The 13,263-nt window shown below is 41.9% G+C and overlaps 1 protein-coding gene across 1 annotated transcript in view; it reads right to left on the reverse strand.

Annotated features, from left to right (window-relative positions):
- Positions 1-556: 556 nt before the first annotated feature.
- The window catches only part of LOC142929097 (uncharacterized), a 43,548-nt gene continuing 30,841 nt past the window's right edge, over positions 557-13,263 (reverse strand). Inside the window, exon 3 of the mRNA XM_076069549.1 lies at positions 557-2,437. Within this exon, the coding sequence (XP_075925664.1) occupies positions 663-2,437 (1,775 nt within the window). The 3' untranslated portion in view covers positions 557-662. The remainder of the gene's footprint in view (positions 2,438-13,263) is intronic.

The following is a 13,263-nucleotide window of genomic DNA, read 5'->3' on the forward strand; positions in this document are numbered from 1 at the left end:
ATCACATGGCCATCAACGCGACACATATAGTTCATCACGGTCACCCGACCAGCAGGAGTCACGTGTGTGAGCAGTCCGTGAATGTCGCCGGGCTATGGTGATGCAGTGGTGTGGGTTGGACAAGGGGCGGATGATGATGTCTGTCGTGGAAATCTGTGGAGCGGCACGGAACAAAAGTGGGACGGGTGGCCCAGTGTGGAGCAGGAGCCGCTCGGCTGGGACGAAGGTGGGGAGGAATCCACTGATCCGGTGGAGGCGTGGGGAGGAGGGCGGGACGCCGCATGAAGCGCAACTCGTGGGAGTGGTGCCAGGCAGAAGGGGCACCTGGGACTCCGTACGCGGGACCCCGGCCGTTGCACCTGGGCTGGGGGGGGATCCACTGCCCTGCAGGTGGAGCGAGGCGGGGGGGAAGGTGCTCTCGGTCTGAGTGGTTGGGACGAATCAATGCGGATGGAGTTGAGGATTCGAGAGGAGGTTTGCGGAGGCGGGGAGGAAGGCGGCTGTTGCGGGACTTGCGGTAACGCTGCCGTGAAGAACAGGGAGCAAAAGACTCGTGTGCCGGGCCCGGTCTGGTATCACGGTGGGGTGGAGGAGCCCAGGGCTCTGGTGGAGGTGGAGGCAGGTGGAAAGCAGGGAGCTCCCAATCCTGGGGGTTAGCTTGATTACTCATGGGTGGAGGTGATGGTGCGAGTGGCAGTGGTGGCGATAGTGGCAGTGGAGGCGATGGCAGAAGTGAAGGTTGAGGCAATGGCAGGAGTGAAGGTGGAGTCGATGTCAGCAGTGGGGGTAGAGTTGATATCAGTGGTGGAGGCAATGGCCTGAGTAGAGATGGAGGCGATGGCAGCAGTGGAGCCGATGGCCCGATTGGAGGTGTAGGCGATGGCAGCAGTGGGGGCGATGTCCTGAGTAGAGATGGAGGCGATGGCCTGAGTAGAGGTAGAGGCGATGGCCTGAGTAGAGGTGGAGACGATGGCCTGAGTAGAGGTGGAGGCGATGGCCTGAGTAGAGATGGAGGCGATGGCCTGAGTAGAGGTGGAGGCGATGGCCTGAGTAGATGTGGAAGCGATGGCCTGAGTAGAGGTGGAGGCGATGGCCTGAGTAGAGGTAGAGGCAATGGCCTGAGTAGAGGTGGAGGCGATGGCCTGAGTTGAGGTGGAGACGATGGCCTGAGTAGAGGTAGAGGCAATGGCCTGAGTAGAGGTGGAGGCGATGGCCTGAGTAGAGATGGAGGCGATGGCCTGAGTAGAGGTAGAGGCAATGGCCTGAGTAGAGGTGGAGGCGATGGCCTGAGTTGAGGTGGAGACGATGGCCTGAGTAGAGGTGGAGACGATGGCCTGAGTAGAGGTGGAGGCGATGGCCCGAGTGGAGGTGGAGGCGATTGCCTGAGTGGAGATGGAGGCGATGGCCTGAGTAGAGGTGGAGGCGATGGCCTGAGTAGAGATGGAGGCGATGGCCTGAGTAGAGGTGGAGGCGATGGCCTGAGTAGAGGTAGAGGCGATTGCCTGAGTGGAGGTGATGGCCTGAGTAGAGGTGGAGGCGATGGCCTGAGTGGAGGTGAAGGCAATGGCCTGAGTAGAGGTGGAGGCGATGGCCCGAGTGGAGGTGGAGAAGATGGCCCGAGTGGAGGTGGAGGCGATGGCCCGATTGGAGGTGGAGGCGATGGAAGCAGTGGAGGTGGAGTTGATATCAGTGGGGGAGGCGATGGCCTGAGTAGAGATGGAGACGATGGCCTGAGTGGAGGTGGAGGCGATGGCCTGAGTAGAGGTGGAGGCGATGGCCTGAGTAGAGGTGGAGGCGATGGCCCGAGTGGAGGTGGAGGCGATGGCCCGAGTGGAGGTGGAGGCGATGGCCTGAGTGGAGGTGGAGGCGATGGCCCGAGTGGAGGTGGAGGCGATGGCCTGAGTAGAGGTGGAGGCGATGGCCTGAGTAGAGGTGGAGGGGATGGCCCGAGTGGAGGTGGAGGCGATGGCCCGAGTGGAGGTGGAGGCAATGGCCCGAGTGGAGGTGGAGGCGATGGCCCGAGTGGAGGTGGAGGCGATGGAAGCATTGGAGGTGGAGTTGATATCAGTGGGGGAGGCGATGGCCTGAGTAGAGATGGAGGCGATGGCCTGAGTGGAGGTGGAGGCGATGGCAGCGGTGGAGGCGATGGCAGCGGTGGAGGCGATGGCCCGAGTAGAGATGGAGGCAATGGCCCGAGTGGAGGTGGAGGCGATGGCCCCAGTGGGAGCGATGGCCTGAGTGGAGCTGGATTCTTCAGGTGAGGAGCACAGCTCTGCTTGGTGCCGGGGCTGTTTCCCCTCCCCTGCGCCCGCCGCTTTCGTCTCCGCGCCGCGGCCATACGAGCCCGGGGACTCGGTACTCGGCCGAGACCTCCACCTTTCTTTCTCTGCAGCGCCCGGGAAATCTTCCTCCTTCCGGTCCTCATTCTCATCGCTCTCTGCAAAAGTTACGAAAAACATCAACGGCGTCATTAGCTGAATCTCCCTGCTCCGTGTCTGTGAGTGCGTTGTGACCCTGGGGACAGACTTGCGAGTTTGTTTTTTACGTTTTTGAGCCAGGAGGCCAGGATTGGGAAAAACTTGGGCCACTTTTCATCCAGGCAACTGCAGAGCAGCACAGACTAAGTCTTACTTACCAAACATTTAAACTAACAACAGCATACTCTTTGGTTTCTTTCGGTAAAGTCACGAAAATAGAAAAATAACTAATAAAGTGAAACCTTGGATTGCGAGCATAATTCCTTCTGGAAACGTGCTCTTAATCCAAAGCACTCGTATATCAAAGCGAATTTCCCCCATAAGAAATAATGGAAACTCAGATGATTCGTTCCACAAACCAAAAATACCGTATTCATATAAAAATATTAATACAAAATACCTTTTTATATTTTTATTATTTAATATAAAGTAATCAAATTTATTAATTACATTTAATCGTGGCTGGTGTGAGGGAGACGAGATAGAGGATGGTTATTTTGTAGGACGACTTTCACTTGCAGTACAGTTACTAAAGAACAGTCACTACACATGGACACAAAATAAAAAAATGCTTTACGCACACACACGTATTCACAACACTACAGTACTGTAGTAAACAGTATGCACGTAGTCACAACACTATTGTACTGTAGTAAACAGTATACACGTGGCCACAACACTATAGTACTATAGTAAACAAGATAGGTTCGCACGGATGTTGACTATACGAGTGAGGCACACCGACTGAGACCGAGCATGGGAGACGATTACCCACAATCCCGCAGTATACACGTGGTCACAACACGATAGTACCATAGTAAACAGTATACACGTGGTCACAACACTATAGTACTGTAGTAAACAGTACACACGTGGTCACAACACTATAGTACTGTAGTAAACAGTATACACGTGGTCACAACACTATAGTACTATAGCAAATACAGTATACACGTGGTCACAACACTACAGTACTATAGTAAACAGTATACACGTGGTCACAACACTATAGTACTGTAATAAACAGTACACACTTGGTCACAACACTATAGTACTGTAGCAAAGAGTATACACGTGGTCACAACACTATAGTACTGTAGTAAACAGTATACACATGGTCACAACACTAAAGCACTGTAGTAAACAGTATACACGTGGTCACAACACTATAGTACTATAGTAAACAGTATACACGTGGTCACAACACTATAGTACTGTAGTAAACAGTATACACGTGGTCACAACACTATAGTACTATAGTAAATAGTACACACGTGGTCACAACACTATACTGTAGTAAACAGTATACACGTGGTCACAACACTATAGTACTGTGGTAAACAGTACACACGTGGTCACAACACTATAGTACTGTAGTAAACAGTATACACGTGGTCACACCACTATAGTACTGTAGTAAACAGTATACACGTGGTCACAACACTATAGTACTATAGTAAACAGTATACAAGTGGTCACAACACTATAGTACTGTAGTAAACAGTATAGACGTGGTGACAACACTATAGTACTGTAGTAAACAGTATACACGTGGTCACAACACTATAGTACTGTAGTAAACAGTATACACATGGTCACAACACTATAGTACTGTAGTAAACAGTATACACGTGGTCACACTATAGTACTATAGTAAACAGTATACACGTGGTCACAACACTATAGTACTATAGTAAACAGTATACACGTGGTCACAACACTATAGTACTGTAGTAAACAGTACACACTTGGTCACACCACTATAGCACTGTAGTAAAGAGTATACACGTGGTCACAACACTATAGCACTGTAGTAAACAGTATACACGTGGACACAACACTATAGCACTGTAGTAAACAGTATACACGTGGTCACAACACTATAGTACTATAGTAAACAGTATACACGTGGTCACAATACTATAGTACTGTAGTAAACAGTATACACGTGGTCACAACACTATAGTACTATAGTAAATAGTACACACGTGGTCACAACACTATACTGTAGTAAACAGTATACACGTGGTCACAACACTATAGTACCGTGGTAAACAGTACACACGTGGTCACAACACTATAGTACTGTAGTAAACAGTATACACGTGGTCACAACACTATAGTACTGTAGTAAACAGTATACACGTGGTCACACTATAGTAATATAGTAAACAGTATACACCTGGTCACAACACTATAGTACTGTAGTAAACAGTATACACGTGGTCACAACACTATAGTACTGTAGAAAACATTACAAACGTGGTCACAACACTATAGTGCTGTAGTAAACATTACACACGTGGTCACAACACTAGAGTACTGTAGTAAACAGTGTACACGTGGTCACAACAATATAGTACTATAGTAAACAGTACACACGTGGTCACAACACTATAGTACTGTAGTAAACAGTATACACGTGGTCACAACACTATAGTACTGTAGTAAACATTACACACGTGGTGACAACACTATAGTACTGTAGTAAACAGTATACACGTGGTCCCAACACTATAGTACTATAGTAAACAGTACACACGTGGTCACAACACTATAGTACTGTAGTAAACAGTATACACGTGGTCACAACACTATAGTACTATAGTAAACAGTACACACTAGGTCACAACACTATAGTACTGTAGCAAACAGTATACACGTGGTCACAACACTATAGTACTATAGTAAACCGTATACACGTGGTCACAACACTATAGTACTGTAGTAAACAGTATACACGTGGTCACAACACTATAGTACTGTAGTAAACAGTATACACATGGTCACACTATAGTAATATAGTAAACAGTATACACCTGGTCACAACACTATAGTACTGTAGTAAACAGTATACACGTGGTCACAACACTATAGTACTGTAGTAAACATTACAAACGTTGTCACAACACTATAGTACTGTAGTAAACATTACACACGTGGTCACAACACTATAGTACTATAGTAAACAGTATACACGTGGTCACAACACTATAGTACTATAGTAAACAGTATACACGTGGTCACAACACTATAGTCCTATAGTAAACAGTATACACGTGGTCACAACACTATAGTACTGTAGTAAACAGTATACACGTGGTCACAACACTATAGTACTATAGTAAACAGTATACACGTGGTCACACCACTATAGTACTGTAGTAAACAGTATACACGTGGTCACAACACTATAGTGCTATAGTAAACAGTATACACGTGGTCACACCACTATAGTACTGTAGTAAACAGTATACACGTGGTCACAACACCATAGTGCTATAGTAAACAGTATACACGTGGTCACAACACCATAGTACTATAGAAAACAGTATACACGTGGTCACAACACTATAGTACTGTAGTAAACAGTATACACGTGGTCACAACACTATAGTACTATAGTAAACAGTATACACGTGGTCACACCACTATAGTACTGTAGTAAACAGTATACACGTGGTCACAACACTATAGTACTATAGTAAACAGTATACACGTGGTCACAACACTACAGTACTGTAGTAAACAGTATACACGTGGTCACACCACTATAGTACTGTAGTAAACAGTATACACGTGGTCACAACACCATAGTGCTATAGTAAACAGTATACACGTGGTCACAACACCATAGTACTATAGAAAACAGTATACACGTGGTCACAACACTATAGTACTGTAGTAAACAGTATAGACGTGGTCACAACACTATAGTACTGTAGCAAACAGTATACACGTGGTCACAACACTATAGTACTGTAGTAAACAGTATACACGTGGTCACAACACTATAGTACTGTAGTAAACAGTATACACGTGGTCACACTATAGTAATATAGTAAACAGTATACACCTGGTCACAACACTATAGCACTGTAGTAAACAGTATACACGTGGTCACAACACTATAGCACTGTAGTAAACAGTATACACGTGGTCACAACACTATAGTACTATAGTAAACAGTATACACGTGGTCACAATACTATAGTACTATAGTAAATAGTACACACGTGGTCACAACACTATACTGTAGTAAACAGTATACACGTGGTCACACCACTATAGTACTGTAGTAAACAGTATACACGTGGTCACAACGCTATAGTACTGTAGTAAACAGTATAGACGTGGTCACAACACTATAGTACTGTAGTAAACAGTATACACGTGGTCACAACACTATAGTACTGTAGTAAACAGTATACACGTGGTCACAACACTATAGTACTGTAGTAAACAGTATACACGTGGTCACACTATAGTAATATAGTAAACAGTATACACCTGGTCACAACACTATAGCACTGTAGTAAACAGTATACACGTGGTCACAACACTATAGTACTGTAGTAAACAGTATAGACGTGGTGACAACACTATAGTACTGTAGTAAACAGTATACACGTGGTCACAACACTATAGTACTGTAGTAAACAGTATACACATGGTCACAACACTATAGTACTGTAGTAAACAGTATACACGTGGTCACACTATAGTACTATAGTAAACAGTATACACGTGGTCACAACACTATAGTACTATAGTAAACAGTATACACGTGGTCACAACACTATAGTACTGTAGTAAACAGTACACACTTGGTCACACCACTATAGCACTGTAGTAAAGAGTATACACGTGGTCACAACACTATAGCACTGTAGTAAACAGTATACACGTGGACACAACACTATAGCACTGTAGTAAACAGTATACACGTGGTCACAACACTATAGTACTATAGTAAACAGTATACACGTGGTCACAATACTATAGTACTGTAGTAAACAGTATACACGTGGTCACAACACTATAGTACTATAGTAAATAGTACACACGTGGTCACAACACTATACTGTAGTAAACAGTATACACGTGGTCACAACACTATAGTACCGTGGTAAACAGTACACACGTGGTCACAACACTATAGTACTGTAGTAAACAGTATACACGTGGTCACAACACTATAGTACTGTAGTAAACAGTATACACGTGGTCACACTATAGTAATATAGTAAACAGTATACACCTGGTCACAACACTATAGTACTGTAGTAAACAGTATACACGTGGTCACAACACTATAGTACTGTAGAAAACATTACAAACGTGGTCACAACACTATAGTGCTGTAGTAAACATTACACACGTGGTCACAACACTAGAGTACTGTAGTAAACAGTGTACACGTGGTCACAACAATATAGTACTATAGTAAACAGTACACACGTGGTCACAACACTATAGTACTGTAGTAAACAGTATACACGTGGTCACAACACTATAGTACTGTAGTAAACATTACACACGTGGTGACAACACTATAGTACTGTAGTAAACAGTATACACGTGGTCCCAACACTATAGTACTATAGTAAACAGTACACACGTGGTCACAACACTATAGTACTGTAGTAAACAGTATACACGTGGTCACAACACTATAGTACTATAGTAAACAGTACACACTAGGTCACAACACTATAGTACTGTAGCAAACAGTATACACGTGGTCACAACACTATAGTACTATAGTAAACCGTATACACGTGGTCACAACACTATAGTACTGTAGTAAACAGTATACACGTGGTCACAACACTATAGTACTGTAGTAAACAGTATACACATGGTCACACTATAGTAATATAGTAAACAGTATACACCTGGTCACAACACTATAGTACTGTAGTAAACAGTATACACGTGGTCACAACACCATAGTACTATAGTAAACAGTATACACGTGGTCACAACACTATAGTCCTATAGTAAACAGTATACACGTGGTCACAACACTATAGTACTGTAGTAAACAGTATACACGTGGTCACAACACTATAGTACTATAGTAAACAGTATACACGTGGTCACACCACTATAGTACTGTAGTAAACAGTATACACGTGGTCACAACACTATAGTGCTATAGTAAACAGTATACACGTGGTCACAACACCATAGTACTATAGTAAACAGTATACACGTGGTCACAACACTATAGTACTGTAGTAAACAATATACACGTGGTCACAACACTATAGTACTATAGAAAACAGTATACACGTGGTCACAACACTATAGTACTGTAGTAAACAGTATACACGTGGTCACAACACTATAGTACTATAGTTAACAGTATACACGTGGTCACAACACTATAGTACTATAGTAAACAGTATACACGTGGTCACAACACTATAGTACTGTAGTAAACAGTATAGACGTGGTCACAACACTATAGTACTGTAGTAAACAGTATACACGTGGTCACAACACTATAGTACTGTAGTAAACAGTATACACGTGGTCACAACACTATAGTACTGTATTAAACATTACAAACGTTGTCACAACACTATAGTACTGTAGTAAACATTACACACGTGGTCACAACACTATAGTACTATAGTAAACAGTATACACGTGGTCACAACACTATAGTACTATAGTAAACAGTATACACGTGGTCACAACACTATAGTCCTATAGTAAACAGTATACACGTGGTCACAACACTATAGTACTGTAGTAAACAGTATACACGTGGTCACAACACTATAGTACTATAGTAAACAGTATACACGTGGTCACACCACTATAGTACTGTAGTAAACAGTATACACGTGGTCACAACACTATAGTGCTATAGTAAACAGTATACACGTGGTCACAACACCATAGTACTATAGTAAACAGTTTACACGTGGTCACAACACTATAGTACTGTAGTAAACAATATACACGTGGTCACAACACTATAGTACTATAGAAAACAGTATACACGTGGTCACAACACTATAGTACTGTAGTAAACAGTATACACGTGGTCACAACACTATAGTACTATAGTTAACAGTATACACGTGGTCACAACACTATAGTACTGTAGTAAACAGTATAGACGTGGTCACAACACTATAGTACTGTAGTAAACAGTATACACGTGGTCACAACACTATAGTACTGTAGTAAACAGTATACACGTGGTCACACTATAGTAATATAGTAAACAGTATACACCTGGTCACAACACTATAGTACTGTAGTAAACAGTATACACGTGGTCACAACACTATAGTACTGTAGAAAACATTACAAACGTGGTCACAACACTATAGTGCTGTAGTAAACATTACACACGTGGTCACAACACTAGAGTACTGTAGTAAACAGTGTACACGTGGTCACAACAATATAGTACTATAGTAAACAGTACACACGTGGTCACAACACTATAGTACTGTAATAAACAGTATACACGTGGTCACAACACTATAGTACTGTAGTAAACATTACACACGTGGTGACAACACTATAGTACTGTAGTAAACAGTATACACGTGGTCACAACACTATAGTACTATAGTAAACAGTACACACTAGGTCACAACACTATAGTACTGTAGCAAACAGTATACACGTGGTCACAACACTATAGTACTATAGTAAACCGTATACACGTGGTCACAACACTATAGTACTGTAGTAAACAGTATACACGTGGTCACAACACTATAGTACTGTAGTAAACAGTATACACATGATCACACTATAGTAATATAGTAAACAGTATACACCTGGTCACAACACTATAGTACTGTAGTAAACAGTATACACGTGGTCACAACACTATAGTACTGTAGTAAACATTACAAACGTTGTCACAACACTATAGTACTGTAGTAAACATTACACACGTGGTCACAACACCGTAGTGCTATAGTAAACAGTATACACGTGGTCACAACACCATAGTACTATAGAAAACAGTATACACGTGGTCACAACACTATAGTACTGTAGTAAACAGTATACACGTGGTCACAACACTATAGTACTATAGTAAACAGTATACACGTGGTCACAACACTATAGTACTGTAGTAAACAGTATAGACGTGGTCACAACACTATAGTACTGTAGTAAACAGTATACACGTGGTCACAACACTATAGTACTGTAGTAAACAGTATACACGTGGTCACAACACTATAGTACTGTAGTAAACAGTATACACGTGGTCACACTATAGTAATATAGTAAACAGTATACACCTGGTCACAACACTATAGCACTGTAGTAAACAGTATACACGTGGTCACAACACTATAGCACTGTAGTAAACAGTATACACGTGGTCACAACACTATAGTACTATAGTAAACAGTATACACGTGGTCACAATACTATAGTACTATAGTAAATAGTACACACGTGGTCACAACACTATACTGTAGTAAACAGTATACACGTGGTCACACCACTATAGTACTGTAGTAAACAGTATACACGTGGTCACAACACCATAGTGCTATAGTAAGCAGTATACACGTGGTCACAACACCATAGTACTATAGAAAACAGTATACACGTGGTCACAACACTATAGTACTGTAGTAAACAGTATACACGTGGTCACAACACTATAGTACTATAGTAAACAGTATACACGTGGTCACAACACTATGGTACTGTAGTAAACAGTATACACGTGGTCACATTACTATAGTACTGTAGTAAACAGTATACACGTGGTCACAACACTATAGTACTATAGTAAACAGTATACACGTGGTCACAACACTATAGTACTGTAGTAAACAGTATAGACGTGGTCACAACACTATAGTACTGTAGTAAACAGTATACACGTGGTCACAACACTATAGTACTATAGTAAACAGTATACACGTGGTCACAACACTATAGTACTATAGTAAACAGTATACACGTGGTCACACCACTATAGTACTGTAGTAAACAGTATACACGTGGTCACAACACCATAGTGCTATAGTAAACAGTATACACGTGGTCACAACACCATAGTACTATAGAAAACAGTATACACGTGGTCACAACACTATAGTACTGTAGTAAACAGTATACACGTGGTCACAACACTATAGTACTATAGTAAACAGTATACACGTGGTCACAACACTATAGTACTGTAGTAAACAGTATAGACGTGGTCACAACACTATAGTACTGTAGTAAACAGTATACACGTGGTCACAACACTATAGTACTGTAGTAAACAGTATACACGTGGTCACAACACTATAGTACTGTAGTAAACAGTATACACGTGGTCACACTATAGTAATATAGTAAACAGTATACACCTGGTCACAACACTATAGCACTGTAGTAAACAGTATACACGTGGTCACAACACTATAGCACTGTAGTAAACAGTATACACGTGGTCACAACACTATAGTACTATAGTAAACAGTATACACGTGGTCACAATACTATAGTACTATAGTAAATAGTACACACGTGGTCACAACACTATACTGTAGTAAACAGTATACACGTGGTCACAACACTATAGTACTGTGGTAAACAGTACACACGTGGTCACAACACTATAGTACTGTAGTAAACAGTACACACGTGGTCACAACACTATAGTACTGTAGTAAACAGTATACACGTGGTCACACCACTATAGTACTGTAGTAAACAGTATACACGTGGTCACAACACTATAGTACTATAGTAAACAGTATACACGTGGTCACAACACTATAGTACTGTAGTAAACAGTATAGACGTGGTCACAACACTATAGTACTGTAGTAAACAGTATACACGTGGTCACAACACTATAGTACTGTAGTAAACAGTATACACGTGGTCACAACACTATAGTACTGTAGTAAACAGTATACACATGGTCACACTATAGTAATATAGTAAACAGTATACACCTGGTCACAACACTATAGTACTGTAGTAAACAGTATACACGTGGTCACAAGACTATAGTACTGTAGTAAACATTACAAACGTTGTCACAACACTATAGTACTGTAGTAAACATTACACACGTGGTCACAACACTATAGTACTATAGTAAACAGTATACACGTGGTCACAACACTATAGTACTATAGTAAACAGTATACACGTGGTCACAACACTATAGTCCTATAGTAAACAGTATACACGTGGTCACAACACTATAGTACTGTAGTAAACAGTATACACGTGGTCACAACACTATAGTACTATAGTAAACAGTATACACGTGGTCACACCACTATAGTACTGTAGTAAACAGTATACACGTGGTCACAACACTATAGTGCTATAGTAAACAGTATACACGTGGTCACAACACCATAGTACTATAGTAAACAGTATACACGTGGTCACAACACTATAGTACTGTAGTAAACAATATACACGTGGTCACAACACTATAGTACTATAGAAAACAGTATACACGTGGTCACAACACTATAGTACTGTAGTAAACAGTATACACGTGGTCACAACACTATAGTACTATAGTTAACAGTATACACGTGGTCACAACACTATAGTACTGTAGTAAACAGTATAGACGTGGTCACAACACTATAGTACTGTAGTAAACAGTATACACGTGGTCACAACACTATAGTACTGTAGTAAACAGTATACACGTGGTCACACTATAGTACTATAGTAAACAGTATACACGTGGTCACAACACTATAGTACTATAGTAAACAGTATACACGTGGTCACAATACTATAGTACTATAGTAAATAGTACACACGTGGTCACAACACTATACTGTAGTAAACAGTATACACGTGGTCACAACACTATAGTACTGTAGTAAACATTACACACGTGGTCACAACACTATAGTACTGTAGTAAACATTACACACGTGGTAACAATACTATAGTACTGTAGTAAACAGTGTACACGTGGTCACAACACTATAGTACTGTAGTAAACAGTATACACGTGGTCACACCACTA

Source organism: Petromyzon marinus, chromosome 25 (genome assembly GCF_048934315.1).
Source record: "Petromyzon marinus isolate PM22_M1 ecotype Great Lakes invasive population chromosome 25, UKy_Petmar_22M1.pri1.0, whole genome shotgun sequence".
Classification (NCBI taxonomy): Eukaryota; Metazoa; Chordata; class Hyperoartia; order Petromyzontiformes; family Petromyzontidae; genus Petromyzon; species Petromyzon marinus.